This window comes from Narcine bancroftii, chromosome 3 (assembly GCF_036971445.1).
Source record: "Narcine bancroftii isolate sNarBan1 chromosome 3, sNarBan1.hap1, whole genome shotgun sequence".
In the NCBI taxonomy this organism is placed as follows: domain Eukaryota; kingdom Metazoa; phylum Chordata; class Chondrichthyes; order Torpediniformes; family Narcinidae; genus Narcine; species Narcine bancroftii.
This window is the reverse complement of record NC_091471.1, coordinates 209,488,602-209,510,225: the sequence shown is the minus strand read 5'-3', so window position 1 is coordinate 209,510,225 and position 21,624 is coordinate 209,488,602. Positions and strand designations below refer to the sequence as shown.

The window sequence follows — 21,624 nt, the reverse complement described above, 5'->3', positions numbered from 1 at the left end:
GTAAAAATTTGAAAGTTTCCAATTTACTGGTTTCATCTGGGTCACCTTTACCACTACACCTCCATCCCACATCGGAATGGTCTGAGAGCACTCCTGCTTGAGCAGAGGGCCAACCAGATCTCCTCCACCAACATATGCAGTTGCCTGCTCGACCTATTCTCAATGAACCAAATTCACCTTCGTACAGGTGGCAACTCACACAGACACCTGTCTTGTGAAATATGTGAGGAACCTGTAGAAGCTGTAGGCTACTGGAGACTGCAGTTGGAAAACTTGCGATGGACTGCTGGAGACTGGCTGGAGGATACCAGGTATCAGAATCGCGATACGAGGAGGTGCCGAGGGCACTGAAGGGTTCCTGATCGTGTCTGAGGTTCAGATTTGGACCTCGGGTTACCAATGATTTGGTCTGGAATCTGTGTGGCTGTGGAAGCGCTGGATGCGAATCTACAGACACTCGGTGACTCTGGGAGACTCTCTTTTCCTTCTCTCTCTCTGACTGAAAGTCTGACTAAGTCTAACTGTTAGAGGCGCTTATGCAATTCCTGCCGGTAGCAAATCTGTCTGCCTTGCAACAGGCAAAAAGAAATTTCATGTTATATAATACTGTTTTATTACTATGACAATAAATCGAATCTTGAATCTTTCCCAATCCAAACCTGCACCATTTATCTCTCCCCAAACCCCGTGGGAAGTAACTTTGCCCATTACCTGAACTTGAGCTTCTCTCAGAAGTCTATGAGTTCACTTTCTGTTCTGAGATCCATACAAGAACTCAAGACTGATACTTTAGTGTAATATTTAGCTGTCCTGTTGCAAGTTCAAAGTGAGGGAGGGTTACTTGGACATGATATTCCAGGAAGGTGTGACACCACTTCAATCGACGACTTCTAAACTGCTGTATGGTCAGTGTGATTACAAACACTGTGAGTGCAGAAAAGACAGGTAGAGGTTTCCAAAGGATAGGCCAAGAACAGCCTCAGTGCTTACTCTTATTCAATGGGTACTTGGTTCCTATTCCCCACATGAACAAGAGTGGGAACTGCAGAGAGGATCTGGAGATCATTCACAGCACCATTTAACCATTCAAATTTGTCGGTGGGGGCAGGAAGGGGGGGGGTGAAATGCAGTAGTCAAAGGGGACAGCATAGTTAGGAGAACAGACACCATTCTCTGCCACAAAGACAGAGTCCTGAAGGCTTCGTCTTCTGTCTCATGGATGGGTTAAGGACTTTTGGGCTGGAGAAGAATTTGGAATGGGAAGGGGAGGATCCAGTTGTCCTAGTTCATGTTAACTTGAACATAAACAAAGGTGTATAAAGGAAGTTTTGAAGATTTAAAGAGCAGTACTGAGAATAGAAGCAGTAGATAATAATGTAGAATTGATTTGGGTTGAAATCATGAATAGATGGGGGAACAACTAGAATGTACAGAGAATGGCAATTTCATGGAAGATTTTCCTCAACATATTCATTAGATGAACCAAAGTGGAAATTGGATTCAGAAGGATTTGTGGAATGCATCACGTTTTGCTTCTTGATATGGTATTTCATGGAACCTACCTGAGAAGAGGCTATTTTGGATTTGGTCATCAGTAATGAGTAAGGATCAACATATTTTGTGGTTAAAGATTCAATATTGGTAGTGACCACAATATGATACAAGTCAGGAAGAGTGATAGTAGTAGGGAAATTCCATAGTTTGTGGACACATTTATGTATTTCAGTGGCTGAAACGCAGACATCAGGATGATGTTACCTCCCTGGTGGCAGGCTCAAGGATGTCTTACTATTATGGCAGGTTCAGAGCATTCTGAGAGGGGAGGGTGAGTAGTCAGAGGTCATGCTCCATATTGGCAGTCAATAACATAGGTAAGAAGGGAGATGTAGTCCTGTATAAATGTTTGAGAACTAGGTAGCAAGCTAAAAAAAGCAGGACTTCTAGGGTTATAATCTCAAGATTATTAGCAATACCATGTGCTAGTGAGACATGAAATAGAAGATAGTGTTGCTCAGTACTTGGCTAACAAGCTGGTGTGCAGGAGGGAAGGTTTGAGAAATATGGATGATTGTATATCTGGATCTTTGGATTCTCTTCCAGGGTAGGTTCAACCTGTACAAGCTAAGTGAGTGTGTTGGTAAGCTTGCAGATGATACTAAGATTGGTGACATTGTTGACAGTGTAGAGGGTTATCAGAGAATACAAAAGGATATCACTCAGTTACAGATGTGGACAGAGAAATGGCTGATAGAGTTTAATCCAGAAGTGTGCATTTTGTATTTTGGGAAGTCAAATATAAGAGGAGCATTGATGTACAGAGGGATCAGGTCCATAAAAATGATCATGCAAGTAGACAGAATAATGAAGAAGGCATGTGCCATGCTTGCATTCATTGGTTGGACACTGAATATAAAAGTAAGGAAGTCACCTTGCAGCTATATAAAACTTTGGTCAGACTGCATTTGGAGTATGGTGTGCAATTCCAGTTGCCCTATTACAGGAAGGATGTGGACAATGAATGAGAGGGTATGAACTGCAAAGAGACTGAACAAACTTGGGTTGTTTCCTCTGGAGTGTTGGAGGCTGAGGGATAGTTTGAACAAGGTCATAAAATTATGAGACATAGATAAGGTCGACAGTGAGCATCTTTTTCCCAGGGTGACAATGTCACACCACAGGACATGATTTAATGTAAGGGACTAACGTTTAAAGAAGATGTGTAATGCAAGTTTTTTTTAATACACTGAGTACTTGGAATGGGCTGCCAGGAGTAGTGGTGGAAGCAGATACAACAGTAGCATTTAAGAGTCTTTGAAATAGACACATGAATAAGGAGTACAGTATGATGTGCAAGTTACAGAGTTTTAGTTTAACTTGGGCATCGTTCTGCATTGAGATGGTTCCAGTGCTATGCTGTCTTATGTTCTAGTTTCACATATAGTTTGAAAGTGAACACCACAAGACCAAAACCGCTGTCATCAACTTAATTAAGAGCAATTATATGGTACAAGGGTGAACAGGGAAAAATAAGCCAAGAGACAAGTCAGTAGATGAATAGGGACAGATATTAAGAGCTGCTTCACAATACTCAGCCACAATTTATCCCTATTAGAAAGAGGAATTCAGGTAAAAGAGGCATAATCTGTGCTTAATAAAGGTAGTCAAGAACAATGTTATATTAAAAATTAGGGTTTACAACTATCAAGGGCTGGTGGTAAGTAAGAGGATTAGGACATTTTTAGTATCCAGCAGTGTAAGGGGAAAAAGTTCCAAGAAAGAAAAATATTCATTTTGAGAGAAAACCTGTATGCGCAATCAGTTTACATCCATGCATACATTTTTACCAGTAGAAAAGTCATGAAAAAGGAGGCAAAGCAAGGAAAAAAGACATCAGACATTTAAAACTGTGGAGCGTAGAAATTTCTTCTCTCAAAGAGTACTGAATATATGGAATTTCTACCCTGAGCATGGTGGACACCAGGCCATCACATAGATTAGAAGTGGAGACAGATCGAAGAATTGAAGAGTATGGGGAACTGGCATAGAAGTTAAGGTCAGCACCAATCAGCCACGATCATATGGATTGGGTAGGATTGAAAGCCCTGGTGGCTTACTTCTGAACTTTTAAAAATGTTCTTGCGGAAGTGATATCTTTTGCACACAATGTTAAACACCCACTGCCCCCACCTTCCTTGGATGGACAAAAATGACTCTATAACAGCATTTAAACAGCCACAGGAAAAACAAATGGGAACTTGCAAGTCTAAAGAGAGCATGTAAAAACACAAAGCTGGACAAACTCAGCAGGTCAATAGTGACCTTTATATAGCAAAGGTAAAAATACATAACTAACTTTTCGGGTTTTAATTTCTGATACCAATTTTATTAAAACTCCACACATGTGATTAGTTATTAAACAAGTTTCAAATAAACTCATTGATTTATAGTCTGTTAATCTATAAGCAGGATGCTGGATTTATTTTGTATGAAGCCAATTAGCCTGAATGAATCACACACGCTAAGATAGAGATTTTATATAGTACCTTAATCCTGGAACAACATGAAACAGTTTAACTTTACTTACAACTAGGTCTACTCAAAACTTTTTTCTTTTTCTTCTTTACACAATCAATACAACTTCACTTGCGTGGTATCTCATGAATAATGTTCATGGAACATCTGCTCTGGTTTTAAGGGGTGTTCGGATGACATAACCAAATTGAAGGGACTTGGTTAATCTGCAAGGATAAAGTTCAAGTAGTTCATTGACCTTTTCTGAACTCTAAGATTATAGTGTTCAACTCTAATTTATCTCTCCTACTGAAGACATTTTTAAAAAGTTACCAACACAAAGAGATAATAAAAAATTAACATTAAACAAGATAATCTAATAGAACTTGCCCTTTTCAATTTAATGTGCAAAATAACAAGTTTAAATTAAACCATTAGATTTTGAAGATTGCTTTCATCAGCCATCACCATTATGAAAAATTATCTGAGCACAAAGGTTTTTTTTGTAGAGCATTATGTTAAGCACAAAAGCACGTGGGATGTCAATTAAATGGCTTGCTCTTGTGCTGAAGACAGCAGGGGAAGGACAACCTAGTTAAAGTACAAAATAGAAAACACTTTTATCCATTAACATCAGTTCACCAAATCTCCGCCCCTTTCTCCATCCCACTTTCTCTTAAGACTTTGACCTCACTCCTACAAATGCTCCACTCATTAGTCCAGTCTCCTTTAAATTACTAACCTACATTGCGAACAATCCACATAGTGCAATTATGACCCTGATTCTTTGACAAGCTTTAAAAAAAAACTTGCTTTTATATGCTGCAAAACAATCTGTGGCTTTTTAGAGCCAACAAATTAATTTCAAAGTGCAGCAACTAATGCAACGGAAGAAATGTAGCTGCAAGTTTGCACAGGGTAAGACATTAATAGCAATGTGGTAACAGCTAATTTATTTCAGCAATGCTTAATGAGGGTAAAATATTGGTAGGACATCAACAATACCTCTTTTGCCTTTCCTCAGAACATAGTAATTGCAATTTTTAAAGTGACTTGCCAGCAGAGTGACTTGGATTCAATAGATTATCCAAAGCACAGTTTTTGTTTCAAATTTTTACTTGATGCTATATTGGGTCAAATCTGCCTTGATTTCATTCTTAGCTCCATCTTCAAGATCAATTGAATACTGCAAGGCATAAAGTCAAGACAGAACAAGCTTCCAAAATTATTTAAAACTAAATAAAATTTCATCAGGTTTCAAGCAGAGGAGAAATTGTGAATGGGTTACTTAAGTTCAAATCAACTCCTTGAATGGAAGGGTAATTTTACCTCATTTTAAACACTTGCAATCACTGGCACAATACCTCAAATGCCTTTCCATTTACCTATTACCATGACAGCCAGCTTTGAGGAAACAAAGTGCAATGCTGCCCACCCTGGACTTCTGCTTTAATGTTTAACAGATGAAATCAAGTCGGGCTGGTTTCCCTCAATAAGTACTTTACAACCCAACGTCAATTGCTTTTACTTCTACCCTGAGACCTGTGTCCACGTAAAAAAAATCAAAGGCAGTTTGTGGGAACCAAGATGCTTCAAGGATTCCAGCAGAAACAAAGAAATGGGAAGGCTAAACAAACAGATCATGCAACCCATAATCATTCAGCAAAGTGAAGATTAATTAGCAAAAATTAGTCACAGTACCTAAAGTTATTTACCACTTTGTAATTTCAGCTGCAGAACTAGTTGTTTATAAACAACCCAATTTTAATCACCTTTTCAATTTAATTATTTGCTTGCCCCTAAATGTTAGCTCAGTACACAGATTCTTATTATCAAATGGCTGTGAATTTAAATTCTACACTATCTTTTAAATATCAATGAAGAGCATTTAGTGGTTGAGGAGCCATATTTCATGATTGCAAGAAATTAAAGCAAGTGTCAGTATTTTAAAATTTTAAAAATTTATTTTCATTTTATTAAGTGCTGTATTTTTAAAACATTTATTCAAATATGTTAGATTAATTTGTTAATTGATTCAGAATATTTTGATGCTTCCAAGCATCAGAAACATTTACTACATTTTATGCAGACATTTTGGATGGCTGCCTAACTACTGGGCGAGGATTAGCCAGTTGTCAATGTTTTTTTCAGTAGTTCTGTTGATGGGGTTCTTCTCAGTAGTTCTGTTGATGGGGTTCTTCTCATAAAGGTTAGGTTGATGGAAAAGATGCCAGCCCTGCATTGCACTGGCCATTACCATCAAGGTTTCAGCAAGCTTTGCCTAGGAAGGATTTGAGATGATGTTATTCAGAGATGATGGTGACATGTAATATTTTCTCATGCTTCTGAGGAAGTAGAGGCACTGGTGGATTTTCTTGGCCACTGCATCGCCGTGAGTGGACCAGGACAAGTCACTGGAGATATTTACGCTTAGGATTTAAAACTATCTACTATCAGAACTGATGATGTGGACTGGGAGTGAGCTCTGCCTTCTTCCCCTCCAAATGTCCATAAATAGGTCTTTGGTCCTGACACCAAGCAACAAGTTCCTCTATCTCTCTTCTATACTGTCACAGCAAAGCACCAATATAGGTTTTGTTCAATTGACCTGGATTAAAACTTGTTTACCAGTGAACTATAGTTCCCGCCTTCCTGAAAACTTCTGAGACCCAAGTCACAAGCATACAAAGCCATTGGAACAATACAAACAATGATGTCTACATTAAATCCCAACAAATTCACTGGTATGTTAGCCAAACCAACATCCCAATCCTCTCCTAGGCCAATTTCCTATGATTGAGTCACTAGTCACCCTCAGTTGAGCTGGTCACAAGCCCGACAAGCTTCCAAAATCCACATCAGATCAATCTTCAAAGGAGATTATCAAATAGAGATAAGATTCAAAGATTTACACAGCACTTCCTTTAAAACTGCAACATTCCCTCTGACTCTTGGGAACCTCTAGTTCAAGTGTTTGAAGCGAAAGCATTCCAATGGTTTTGAGATGCAGTGGAAGTTCATTGAAGTCCTGCATAAACAGGTTGGGGGCACATGGCCTCACAAATTACTCTTTTGTAACCAATCCCAACCCCACCCCGTTCCCAGAAAATCTAAGGAAGAGCCTGTGGTTCACAAGGTAGCCTCCTTCATCATCTTGAAACTAATAAAACCTCAGTTCCAGGGAACTGTCTAGGAAGACACAGCAAGAGAAATATATTTAAAAGCAGATAGTTATTTGTCTATTTTTATTTTACAGACTCAATGCTTCAGCCTGGGGATAAAAGCAGTTTTTGAGAAGTGAAGTCAAGTATATAAAATTTTAAATTCCAATCCAACTTAAAATATTGCTTTATATTAAACTATGGGGGTGGGGGCGGGGCAGAAAAAGATACAAGTTCAAATTAGTAGGTAATTTCTAATTCTTCCTTTGTCTTCAACAAAGTAATATGATTGCAGCGGGTAGACTGGAAGCAAAGCACTGGGTAAATTTTGGATAAAATAACAGAAAATACTGTAAACACTGGAAATATTCAGCAGGTCAAGCCACAATAGTGGAAAGGGAAACAAAGTTATTGTTTTAGGTTGAAGGCCCTTTTTTTTAAAGAATCAAAAGAGATAAAAGAAGCTCGGTGAGCTGCAGGTGGGGGAAGGATGTGTCAGACAGGGTACAATCAGGGTGACCATAAGGAAAAGTTGTAAATACTGATCAAATTTAGGAAGCAGTTTCATTACCACAATGGAGAATCAGCAACTCTGATATGTATGAACTAGTTATCCGTGATAACCAAAAGTTATTTAGGCCTGAACAAAAGAATTTGTTAAACAAAGATAAAACAAAAAAAAATATACTTTCAATGGTTTGATTGCATTACAAGTCAATAGTTTCTGGCTATGTTTGCGACATTTTACTACAGGCTATTTAATTATGCAGACCATATATTTTTACATTGCAAGAACTTTCTTTTAAATGAAACATCTCCAATGGTGCAATCTAACAATAACCAAATGCAATTGAACAAAACCACCCCAACCTGCAATTCACTTAGCAGAGGTACGTAACACTGAAAGTTGTACCTTATAACAGCTGAAAAGGTGGGATTTTGCTCAAGTTGCAGCTTGTATGTAGAAACAGCTTGCAATATGGTACTAAAATTAAAATCTGACAAGTCATTATAATGCATGAGAAAGAAAAAACAAATGCTCAACAATATATAACAACTTTTCCTTTAAACAAATACAAATGTAGTTCACTGCACAGTAAGAATGCCACCTACACAGGATTGTTCTTTGGCTTGGCTTCGCGGACGAAGATTTATGGAGGGGTAATGTCCACGTCAGCTGCAGGCTCGTTTGTGGCTGACAAGTCCGATGTGGGACAGGCAGACACGGTTGCAGCGGTTGCAGGGGAAAATTGGTTGGTTGGGGTTGGGTGTTGGGTTTTTCCTCCTTTGTCTTTTGTCAGTGAGGTGGGCTCTGCGGTCTTCTTCAAAGGAGGTTGCTGCCTGCCGAACTGTGAGGCGCCAAGATGCATGGTTTGAGGCGATATCAGCCCACTGGCGGTGGTCAATGTGGCAGGAACCAAGAGATTTCTTTAGGCAGTCCTTGTACCTCTTCTTTGATGCACCTCTGTCACGGTGGCCAGTGGAGAGCTCGCCATATAACACGATCTTGGGAAGACGATGGACCTCCATTCTGGAGACGTGTCCTGCCCAGCGCAGTTGGATTTTCAGCAGCGTGGATTCGATGCTGTCGGCCTCTGCCATCTCGAGTACTTCGATGTTGGTGATGAAGTCACTCCAATGAATGTTGAGGATGGAGCGGAGACAATGCTGGTGGAAGCGTTCTAGGAGCCGTTACATGTCAATTAACACACACTGCTGAGATCTTTATACTATTACTTAATCTCCTATTCCATCTTCATTATCTTCATCTTTAGGAAATCTTTCTATTCTTTTTCTCTTTAGGTTCTTGCATGGATTCCGATTGAACACTTTTCAAAAGACCACCAACATGGTATCTCCAAGTCTTCTTATAATTAAAACAGCTCCAACCTGTTCAACCTTATTATTACCAACAATTCAGTTCCATTCTTTGATATCTAGCCTTTTCTGCTCTCTGCAATGCTTCAATGTCCATTTTACAGCATCGATACCAGAACAGTTCTTGAAGTCAATCCATCTTGATACAAATATCAACACTTAGTTATCGTCTTTTTAAAATTCTTGCTTCAAAAATCACTTTTAATTATTTGTTTACCTACATCCTTTGCATCATTATCCACAACATGTGGTCCATATTTCCCACATCTTCTTGTACAATATAAATCTAAAATCTATGACATAATGCTTCCTCAGCATTGCTTCAAAGTCCCAATTTGGTATCATCTGTAAGTTCGAATACAAAATTACATGACCAAGTCAAGAATATTAATTTAGGAGAATAAATGTGGTCTGCTTTCAATACTCAATCTGAATAATAATCTTTTAACTCCTCCACTCTGCCTTTTATTTATTTGCCATCCTTACAGTTTATTCTCCCGTCAATTCTGAATGGACCTTTGTCATAGTTGCTATGTGGCACTCTCTGGCATCATGAAGATTTAAATATTGATATTTCCTACATACTCTTGTTACCTTTACATAATTCTGTTCACTGATTTAAGCGTGGCTTAGATCAGACAGTCTCAACCTTTTTATGGTTATTGTTACGAGCCCAAAGGACCCCAAAACCCAGCAGCAATAGATATTCACCACGACAAATGGTTACTTAAACAAAAGTTGTTTTTAATTATCTTTAAACATGACAACAGAATCAAACTCATCTCTATTAACTTAACTAATCCCCAACTTAACCCCCTTCTAATTCTAAGCGCATGAGTACGTAATATGTGTGTAAATTTAAGAAAAGTTCTTTGGTTCACAGTTCAATCTCACTTCTCATTCTTCCAAGTTAACTGGTTGCAGGCAATTATACCGTGTACAGAATTTAACATCTATAAAGTTCACCAGGCTTTGGTGCTCAAAAGGTAAATGTTTCCTGCTCAGGAAGTTTCTCGTAGGTTTGCAGAGAGAGATGTGTAGTTCCAGGTTTTCCACAACTGAGGTACCACCATTAGTCACCTCAATGTCTTGCTGATGAAAATTGCCCCACCAGGGTTCTCCAGATGATAACCTCTTTCTTTCAGGCTAGCACAGAGTTCCTTTCTGTTGCACTTATTCCAAGAGAAACATCAGACAGAGAGCACTTCCAGCCATCCGCCACTCTGGAGTTTCTGTTTCAGTTGCAAACAGCTTCTCCTGGCTGATACTGTTGTCTCTATCTCTCCATCTCTGAGATTCAAACTGCCAGCCACATGTCCTTCTCTCTCTCATTTGCAAAACCCCCTCCTTCTTCTCCAGCAAACAATAGGAGTTAGACACAGAATATGAATTCTTCAGTATTTCGAATAAGATTTGTTTTAAAATGTGTGTATGTATGTAACCTACTCTAATTTTACCAATTTATCTCCCAAATATTCCATCACACTACAGCCTCTTTAGGACTGCTCAAAATTTAGAACCCCATTCCCGGTGAGGCAGTCAAGTTTAGTTGGTTTCTACCACACTTCTCTCCCCTACTGACCACATAAAAAATATTTATGTAATGCAAGGTGAAAAGAAAACAGGGCTTTTACTCGGTGCACAACAACTGTGGCTTGTGACTCCAGAACAAACAAATATGAAATCATTCTTATTGAATGTGCAGGAAAGAAGAAAATATGAATATGTAGCGTTTACACTATGCGAACATGGAGAATCATGACACGCACACCAAAGCCTTGGAAAATGAAACTGGTTTATTGCTCTGCCTGTCATGCTGATATGGGCCCCAAGCACTAATGTCAGGGCCCCGCATCATCAAAGCACTGGCCTGGGATTGGCCGCCATTCCTGCCAGAGTTCCCCATCTTTCCGCCGTGCAGAGGTCACTTGGGACGACACCCGATGTCATTCCCAGGTCCACGTGGTTGCCGCATTCATTGGCCATTTTGTGGGCCGGTCCATGTCTCCACACGCTACATGACACCCCCCCCCCCGCCCCGAACCTGCGATTGGGCCATTGTCTGTAGCCTTGGGAGGACTGCCCCTGCATCACGGAGTGGGGTCCAGCTCATTACAATCCAGATATGCCAGCTTCAGGTGGTCGATGGTAAACATCTCCTTCTTACTGTCAAGGACGAGGGTGGAACTGTTGTCCCTGATGATCCTGTAGGGCCCCTTGTAGGGCCATTGTAAGGGTGGCCAGGGTGTGCCCCTTCTCACGAATAGGTACTGACAAGTCTAAGTCCCTGGGGATGTTGTGTTTTGGCTGGCCATGTGGCAGGGGTTGCTGCAGGACCAGGGACCCTAGTTTCTGCCTCAAGTTCTTGAAGGTTGCCAAGGGGTCTTCTGGGCTTTTATCGGGGGGCAAGAAGCTCCCCGAGGATGATCAAAGGCACGCCGTAGACCATTTCCGCTGCCAAAGCATTGAAGTCCTCCTTCAGCGCGGTACGAATTCCATCAGGAACCAAGGAAGTTTGTCCACCTAGTTGGAACCTTTGGGCTGGGCCATTAAGGCTGCCTTGAGGTGCCTGTGGAAGCATTCCACCACCCCATTGGTCTGAGGGTGATATTCCATGGTGTGGTGGAGCTTTATCCCCAGAAAGTTAGCCAGTGCAGCCCAGAGGTAAACTTTACCCTCCGTCCAAGGTTAGGTGCTCTAGGACCCCAAATCTGGACACCCATGTGTTGAGAGTGCCCTGGCACAGGTTTCTGTGGTGGTATCAGCCAGCGGGCCCACCTCCAGCCACTTTGTGGAGTGATCAACCATGGTCAAGAGGCATCTTGCACCACTGGAAACCTGTAACAGCCCAACTATGTCAATGTGTACATGGCTGAACGTGCGCAGTGTAGCTCAAAAGTCTGCGTGGGCACTCTCGTGTGAACCTGCATTTTGGAGGTCTGACAGTTCGTGCAGGTTTTGGCCCACTGGCTGACCTGTTTATGGAAGCCATGCCAGATGAACCTGTTAGCCACCATTTTGACCGTGGCGCGGATTGCGACAAGTTGTGGATGGCATCGAAAACCTGGCACCTCCATGCGGCCGGAACGATGGGACAAGGGTTGCCGGTAAAGATGTCACACAGCAGTGTCAGGATACCTGTGCAAACAGGAACATCCTGCACCCTGAGGCCGGAGACTGCTGTCTTATACGTGGGCATCACAGAGTCCTGCTGCTGTGCTTTGATGAGGGCCACGCAGTCAATCTCTTGGGTCAGGGCATGTACTGACTTGATCGCGGGGCATGACAGAGTTGGCAGCTACCACGTTGCTTTTCCCCACGATGTGCTGAATGTCCATGGTAAATTCTCTGTTGTCGGGCCAAGCATGGGTCCGATACCTTATGGAAGGTGAAGGTCAGCAGCTTGTGATCAGCAAAGAATTTGAATTGTCTTACCACCAGATACAGCACTAACAGCTCTTGGTCAAAAGTGGTGTTTTTGAGCACTGGGGGACAGAGGTGCCTGCTAAAAAGGGGCAGGGTTTTCCAGTACTCCTCCTACTGGTGTGTTGGAGGCGTCAACTGTCAGGGCGGTAGCACTGGTTTAGCATTCTGGAATGTCCTTGAAGACTCATCATCCCAAATAAATGTTTTTTTGACTTGCCACCATTAGCGCGAAGAGGGGGCACATGATGCGTGCAGCTGCTGGTATGAACCTGTGGTAAACGTTTATCATACTGGCGAATTTCTGTAGCCCTTTCACTGTGTGTGGCTTACTGAAGTGCCAGACTGCCTCATCCTTCTCAGGGAGGGATGTGGCCTTATACCTGTTAATCCTGTGCCCCAGAAAGTCGATGGTGTCCAGACTGAACAGACAGGGTTAATGGTCAGCCCGAACTCATTCAGACGAGTGCACAATTGTCTAAGGTGGGCGGCATGGTCTTTGCAGCTGTGACTGCTGATGCGGATATTGTCCAAATTGATGAACGTAAGTGGGAGGTCGCGGTCCACTGTGCCCATCAGCCGCTGAAAAGTTTGTGCCACGTTCTTTAGACTGAAGGGAATGCTGAGAAATTCAAACAAGCCAAAAGGGGTTATGATTACAGTCTTGAGAATGTCCTGGGGGTGAACTTGGATTTGGTGGTACCCCTGGATGAGGTCTACCTTGGAGAATACCCATGCAAGTTGGCAGCCAAGTGAGGCCTCACCAGTGCCTAATAAACCCTCAACATTACATTCACACTCTTGTATCCTATTCCTTAACTAGGAATGCCAACATTGCATTCTCCTTCTTCACCAATTCAACCTTGAGATTAACCTTTAGGATATCCTGCACGAGAACTCCCAAGTCCCTTTGCACCTCCGAATTTTGAATTTTCTCCCCATCCAAATAATAGAATTTTATTTTATTCCTTCCACCAAAGTGCATGATTGCATACTTTCTAACATTGCATTTAATTTTCCACTTCTTTGCCCATTTCCTAATCTATCCAAGTTTCTCTGCAGCCTCTCTATTTCCACGTCACTACCTGCTCCTCCACCTATCTTTGTATCATCTGCAAACTTAGCCACAAAGCCATATATTCTGTAATCCAAATCAGTAACATACAACATAAAAAGTGACCCCAACATTGATCTGTGCGGAACACCACTGGTAATTGGTAGCCAACCAAAATAGGATCCCTTTATTCCCACTCTTATGTTTTCTGCAGATCAGCCAATATTCTAAACATGCTAGTATCCTTCCTGTAATTCTATGGGCTCTCATTTTGTTAAGCAACCTCACGTGTGGCACCTTGTCCAATGCCTTTCTAAAGTCCAAGAATATATCATCTACTGCATGTCCTTTATCTAGCCTGCTTGCTGTTTCATCATAAAATTACAGTAGGCTTGTTGGACAAGATTTTCCCTAAAGGAAACCATGCTGACTTTGGCTTGTCTTGCCATGCATGTTCAGTTACTCAGTAACTTCATCCTTGACAATCGACTCCAACAACTTCCCAACCACCAATGTAAGGACAACAGGTCTCTAAGTTTCCTTTCTGCTGCCTCTCTGCTGCCTGAGCGACCTGTGCAATTTCCAGTCCCTTTTCCCCCCCAATGTTTTTTATTGGTTTTTGTATTACAATGAAAAAAAGGGAACAAAACTGAAAATACAATATCACATACGTATACATATCAAGATAAAACTTAAAACAGTATAAACTTGGGGATTGTAGGGCACTCTGACAGTTCCTGGGCCTCCCCCCTCCACATGGTGCCCAAAACAGTGGGGGGGGGGGTTTGGAGCCCATGTGGTGACAACCACTACCTCATCGAGGCCACTGTGCCCAACAGATATCCTGCGCCCCACATCCAAGTCTTCGCCACCAACTTGCACGGAGCATGGGTGTTTTCCAAGGTGGACATCATCCGAGGGTACTACCAAATCTCAGTTCACCTCAGGTCGTTCTCAAGACCACAATTATAATGCCCTTTCATTTGTTGGTGGAGCGCTTCCACAGGCACCTCAAGGCAGATTTGATGACCCGGCTCAAGGGTCCCAACTAGGTGGACGAACTGCTTTGGCTCCTGCTGGGGATTTGTACTGCGCCGAAGGAGGAGGACTTCAGTTCTTTGGCAGCAGAGATGGTCTATGGTGCGCCCTTAATCAATTATCAGGAAATTCAGATTTGTATAGATCTGAATAGAATTCTTGAAACACTTTATTAATTTCAGCATGATCAAAAGTAAAATTTTCATCCTTCTTGCGTATCTTTGCAATTTGTCTTTTAGATGCCTCTGCCTTCAGTTGACCAGCTAACAGTTTACCTGATTTCTCTCCATGTACATAAAATTGAGATTTAAGTTTAACTAGTTGATTCTCAATAGGGTAAGTTAATAATAAATCATGCTGAGTTTGAAGTTCTACTCTTTCCTTATAAAGGTCCATACTAGGCAATTTGTTGATCTGTTTAATTCTGTTAGCGAGTACTGTCAGTTCACTTTTAGTAAATTTATTAAGTCCTCCTGAACCACGCCAGAAACTATTAATTCTTGGAAGATCATTACTAATGCCTCCACACCTTAAGCATAAACTCAAAGATGTGAAAACTTAAAAGAATTTTTAAAAATAATTCCCATTAAATGAAAATTTTAGTGAAATCCTTGAGCTTGATGTTGTTTTGAAAGCTTTTTGATGTCAGGCTCCACAATGAATAGTGATAATATGAAGGTCTCCTCTTGTTGAGATATCAAGTCTCTTCCTAGATTTTGTCAAGGAAGCAACCTTGCTGAATCCACATTCAACTAAGCATATTGAGAAAAAGGTAATTAAAAATATTTTGTCCTTTTCCCAATGTTTTGGAAATCTATCCGGCAGATCACTCAGAAGATCAATCAAATTCTCTTGAATTTCTGCGTCAACATCGGTAGGATGTTCTTCAAATGGATCTAGTATCAAATACAGGATATTGAGGTTTAACAAGTTATTAAATCTTTCCTGCAGATCTGTGTGTATTTGCTTTAGTTGCTTCACATAAACAGTAATGTCATCATCCTTCAGCACCTCTGTGATCATGTCAGATTTGGAAATTGTAAAAATTCCTGAAGTCTGATGTTGCTCCAGCAGACTTCAAGCTTTTTAAGTAAAGAAACAATGGCTTCCTTTCTGTCAATGAGGCTATCGTGTTTACCCCACAAGGTCTTGTTCAATAAATTGAGTTTGTCAAAAATATCTGCCAGGTCAAATATATCCAGCTTTGCAACAACGAGATCTTCTCCATGTTTGTTATAAGAAAGAAAACAATCATGTCCCAGAGTGCAACAAAACGACGAAGACTATTTCTTTTGGATAGCTACCTCACCTCGAAATGCAGCAGCAGCATCTGGAAATGTTCACCATGTTCTTCTCTCAGCTGCCGGAATAGATGGTCTTGAAGGGATTGTGATTTTATGAAGTTTAATCTTTATGACAATCAAAAGCAAACAGCTTCCTAAGTTTGTAGCCACTAAATGTTTCCTATGAATGAAGCAATGAATACTAAAGACCGAAGGTAAAATATTTTTCAAACGTTTGAAATATTATTGTCTGTGTCATCCAACCATTGAAGCAACATCATCCAGCTGCACGGGCAACCTTGTCCTCGAAATGAATACTGCTCTCACCTACATAATTCTTAACTTCTTTGAAAATAGTCAGTTCCTTAGTATCTGTTTTAATCCTTCTGGCAAACATCTCTTCCACCAGCTCCTTTCCATTTCGGAATCTGGCATAAGGCACAAGAAGAGTGGATTCATCTGATTGTAAAGAGAATTTCTTGGATTTTAATAAAGTAACTATTTTTTTCCCCCCCCAATGTCCTTTATCATCTCACCAATTCTAGAAGCAGTGAAATTACTCAAAGTAATTGCCCGAATAGTTTCTTGGGTATTTAAGTTCATTATGTCAGATATTATAATGGATACTAAAGGCAAAAGAAGTGACTCAGTGACATTATGAGCATTTCCAATTTACTTATCTTGTATGATGCAAGAATCAGAATTTATTGTTACCACAAAATTTGTTGTTTTATGGCAGCATTAGATGCAAAATTGCTATAAATTACATTAAAAAAATAAATTAGTACAAGAGAAAAGTGAGGTAATGCCTATGTTCATTATCCATTCAGAAATCTGATAGCAGAGGGAAGAAGCTGTTTTTGTACCAATGGGTGTTCTTCAGGCTCCTGTACCTCCTTCTTGATGGTAACAGTGAGAAGAGGCCATGGCCTGGGTGGTAAGGTTCCTTTAGGTTAGAGGCTGCTTTCTTCAAACACTGCCTCTTGTAGATGGTCCTTGATGGAGTGAACACTCATGCTTGTGATGGTGCTGGCTGAGTTCACAACTCTATAATTTTTTCATGCCCTGTGTATTGGCACCTCCATACCAGACAGTGACGCAACCAGTCAGAATAATCTCCACAGTGCATATGTAGAAATTTGCAAGAACCTTTGGTGACATAGCAAATCTCCACAAACTCCTTAAGAAGTATAGCTACATGAACATGGAGGCCCTAGGATAGATCTTCAGAAATGTTGTCACCCAGGAATTTGAAGTTCTTGACTCTCTCCACTGCTGACCCCTCAATAAGAACAGGCTTGTGTTCTCCTGATTTCCACAATCAGTTTCTTAGTTTTGCTAACTTGAGTGGAAGGTTGTTGTTGTGACACCACTCAATAAACAAGACCCTTTTCTAACTCTAACATTTCAGTAATCATTTGTTTTGAGCATCGGCATTCTCAAGAAATTATCCAATGGCTTTTAAGTAATCCAAGGATTTTTTTTCTTCTTCTCTTAAGCACAGTCCCTAAACATTGTTTCAGCTTGCTTGGCCTCATGCTTTCTTTTAAAAATGTATTCAAACAAATGGGCAAACAAGCATTTTGCAGGGTATACAATTAAAAAGGCTGCTGTTCATCAACTTCAGCTCAGCTTTTAATATGATAATTTCCCAGAGGCTGGCGGAGAAGCTGTCCTCGCTGTGATTCAACACCCCTCTGTGTAACTGGAATTTCCTAACAGAAAGACCAGTCTGCCCGGGTTGGTAGCAGAAGGTTGAGCACTGTCACGCTGAGCACTAGGGCACCTCAGGGCTGTGTACTCAGCCCGCACCTGTTCATGCTACTGACCCATGGCTGCATTGCCAGATCCAGCGCCATCAAGTTGGCGATGACACAAGTGTAGTTGACCTCATCAACAACAACAATAATGAGCCATACTACAGAGAAGAGGTGGAAAATCTCATGAAATGGTGTGAAAGTAACAATCTGAGACTCAATATGGACAAGATGAAGATGATCGTGGAATTCAGGTGGACCAGGTATTAACATCCTCCATCAACAACTCTGTAGTAGAGAGTGGAGAACACCAAGTCCCTTGGAGTTCACTTAACTAGTGACCTATCGTGGATACTCAACACGTCACTTGTTAGGAAAGCACAACAGCGACTGCACTTCTTGAGAAGACTGAAGCGGGCAAGCCTACTGACCTCCATTATGCTAAACTTCTGAAGGAGCTCTATCAAGAGCGTCTTTGCCGGCTGCATCACAGTGTTGTAGGATTGCTGCAGAGAAATGTATGGGAAGTCGATCCACAGGACCATAAGAGTGGCAGAGAAGATCATTAGAGTCTCCCTCCCTTCCCCCATCAACATGATTTACTAGGATCGTTGTCTGAAGAGAGTGTGCAAAATCTTTGAGGCCCCTTCTACTCTGCACACAGCATCTATCAACTGCTCGGGAAGAGATACAGGAGTATCAGAGCCAGCATCACCAGGCTGAGAAACCGGTTCTTCCCACGGGCAGCGAGAATGCTGAACGACCAAAGGAACTGCTCACACTATCCATCCGGGACTCTCGTATGTACAAAACAACATTTATTTATTTAAAAGTAAAACACGAAAGTCTGCAGACACCCAAAGGTAAAATAAAAACACAATGCTGGAGAAACTCAGCAGGTCAAACAGTGTCCTTTATATAGAAAAGATCAAAGTACATAACCAACGTTTCAGGCTTGAGCCCTTTGTTAAGGTGTGGAAAATTGTCAACAGGCATCTGAATAAAAAGGTAAGGGGGTGGCATAGGGAGAGGAACCTGATAGCAAAGGCAGGAGCTAATAGGTGGAGAAGGGAGGGAGGACACAGTGGTAAGCAAGTGGAGGAGGCATGTCTCGGTGAATAGAGAGGGAAAGGGATGGAGAGTTGAGGGAAATAAGACAAGGGGGGGGGGGGGGAAGAAGCGAGAGCAGTTTAGCAGAAACCAGAAAAGTCACTGTTAATGCCATCCAGCTGGAGTGAGCACAGACAGAAAATCAGGTGTTATTCCCCCATTTTGCGATGGTCTTGGTGGAATAGTACATGAGGCCATGGATAGACATGCAAGTATGGAAACTTTATTGTGTTGATGAATAACTTGTCCTGCATATGTATTTTTTGTCTGTGTGTTTTGTCTGGTTGTGCATCTGCATGCTTTACACCAAGAACTGGAGGACATTGTTTCATTGGGTTGCATTTATCCAATCAGATGACAATAAACTTGACTTGATTTGAAAACTCGAAGCAAAATGAGGTGCTTGGGGATGCGAGAAATATGGAGCAAAACTTTTCAGCCTGCATGATTTATTTCCTGGAGTTGTTGGCAATAGAACAAGAGGAAAACTGCATGGAAGGCAATTTTTAGCCAAAGCTGGTTCCGTGCAAGTCAAACACAATCATATTGAAACAAGGAATGCTCTGAAAACATTGTTAATTTTGCACATTTATCAAAGTCATTCTAGACTGTGTCTAAATGCCTTCAACCTTGAAAAAAATCTAATGTTGCAACAACAAATGTCCTCAACAACAAACTCAATCAGGGGTCATTTAAGACACACACACTCATTGATTTTTTTAAAAATTCTTTGTGTATTGCAGTTTATATTCGTTACCTGTTTATCTGTTTTTATTTGTTTACATGTATACGCTGTGTATAGTTTTTTTTGCACTAACTCTAAATGGTAATTCTGCCTTACCTGCAGAAAAAGAAAATCTCAGCATTGTATGTGATGTCATTTATGTACTCTAACAATAAATCTGAAATCTGAATTTAATTTTCTTTATATTTAATCTGGCAAACCAATTTACATCTAGAGTGAATTAGAGGCAATTTAAAACAATAGTAAAACTTCTTTGGTGACTTCCAAACAAAGAAATCCCTTCTCCTTCACATATTACCTATGTGTAATCATCATTTAACTGAACACCAATAGATATTCAAAGATGGTGTCTTTAATTTGCTGAATTATCACTAACTCGTTTAACTTTGCAGGTCATGCTTCCTATTAATTGTTTAGATCAGTGTTTCAGAATTATCAAGCGCTTCATTTTCTTGAAAAACTTAAATGAAAATAAATTACAAAAAATGTATTGTACTTACTAGTTCCCAAAATATTAATTGAAATTGAGACCATGTAAACTGCAACCTGTGCACAATTAATACAGAAGGGAGTGATAGTGAGAAGAGGGATTGGGAAGGGCACTGAACAGTACAGTGTAAATCAATCATTTTTATCTTTTCTTTTGCAGATAACCATTGGTTTTAGAGCAATTAGGCACCATATCCATGGCAACTTTATATCCTCCTTGTCTGCAATAATACATTTTCTACAGGATCAAAACATTCCCTTCAGGCTGATGGCATTTTCATTTAAACTAATATGTGGCTATACAGTTTTCTGCCTCTGATGTGTAATTATCAGATTTGATTAAAAATGAAACCCAGTTCTGTTCCTTGTCTCTGACCATTTTAATGTATTGAAGAAAACATCTATTTTCAAGCTAATTTGAGTAGCCATTTAATGTATTACTGTTTTATGTATATAGAGCATACAAACAATTAAACAAGTTGAAATGAAAACCACTTATTAAGATGCATCCCATTGACTAATCCCTAATTATACACAAGAAAGCAGTTAGTTACAGGCTGGCATGCAGTTGGGTAAATTGAGACACTAACATTTCTTTATATATGTGCTTATTGAGTTACCCATCAAAGTGAGGACCACACCAACCTCCACTTATTGGAGCAGTCCATTGAGGGAACGAGCCTGTTACAGGTAAAATTAATAAAGCAAATAATGAAAGCTATTTCACCAATCCTATGTATTAATAGGTGTTGTAATGTGAGCTGTTTTGAAAATAAGGCTGGTTCCAGAGTAAGGGAGGAGTTTTACTTCCTGTCTTCTGGTGTGCCTTGCATATAGCTTTAAGACTATGCTGTGTGTGTGTGTTGGAGTGTGCGGGCGTGCTGGAGTGTGAGCGGGCGCGCTGGAGCGTGAGCGGGTGCGTTGGCACTGCATGCGCGCGTTGGCGTGTGCTGGTGTGTGTGTGGGAGTGTGTGAGTGTGTGTGTGTGTGTGTGTGTGTGTGTGTGTGTGTGTGTGTGTGTGTGTGTGTGTGTGTGTGTGTGTGTGTGTGTGTGTGTGTGTGTGTGTGTGTGTGTGTGCGTGTGGCTTCACTTGGCCCAGTCGTCCTTTTTATCCCAAATATACAAGTTTTAACAGTAGCTCAGACGTTCTTGAATTTTACTGTAACCCATGCTTCTCAACTTTCACCTCCCAGTCAAAGATTGGGGGGGGGGGGGGTGGAATTCTATATGGACTGATCTAAGGGTAAACAAACTTAGCCTGCAATAGCTTTTAAAGAGATGAAACTTGCAAAGGAATTGCAAACTACAATCCAATCTAATAGAGGAGCAAAGAGGGGAACACTACAAGAGTTGAGATTTGGAAGATGGGTTCAGAGAGAGGGTTATGGGAATAAAATTTGAAGATTATACAACTAGAATGTTTTGAAGGAACAAAGATTTAAATTCAAGGGTGGGATGGGATGGGAGTGAATCATTTGTCAATATAGTTAACAAGGCAAGGTGATCAGGACATATTGTAAAATGAGAGAGTTCTGGGTTGATTGAAATATATTGAAGGATGACGTGGTTGACAACTGAGAAAGCTAGGAATATTGAAAAGGAAAAATCAAAGCTATGAACAACATTTATTAAATTAACTGGAAAAGATTTGGCACTTCATTGTATGTGTCTTAT

The 21,624-nt window shown here is 40.7% G+C and overlaps 1 protein-coding gene across 13 annotated transcripts in view; it reads right to left on the bottom strand.

Moving 5' to 3' along the window:
- The window catches only part of arfip1 (ADP-ribosylation factor interacting protein 1 (arfaptin 1)), a 453,640-nt gene that overhangs the window by 86,379 nt on the left and 345,637 nt on the right, over positions 1-21,624 (bottom strand). For 4 of the 13 annotated variants that reach the window (XM_069926473.1, XM_069926467.1, XM_069926472.1 and 1 more), the window contains one exon: positions 19,961-20,006. The exons of 8 other annotated variants lie outside the window; for them this stretch is intronic. In XM_069926473.1, coding sequence (XP_069782574.1) covers positions 19,961-20,006 — 46 coding nt within the window. Of the gene's footprint in view, positions 1-4,084; positions 4,175-19,960; positions 20,007-21,624 lie in introns of those variants that run through there. One more of the 13 variants, XM_069926481.1, reaches the window with a different exon arrangement.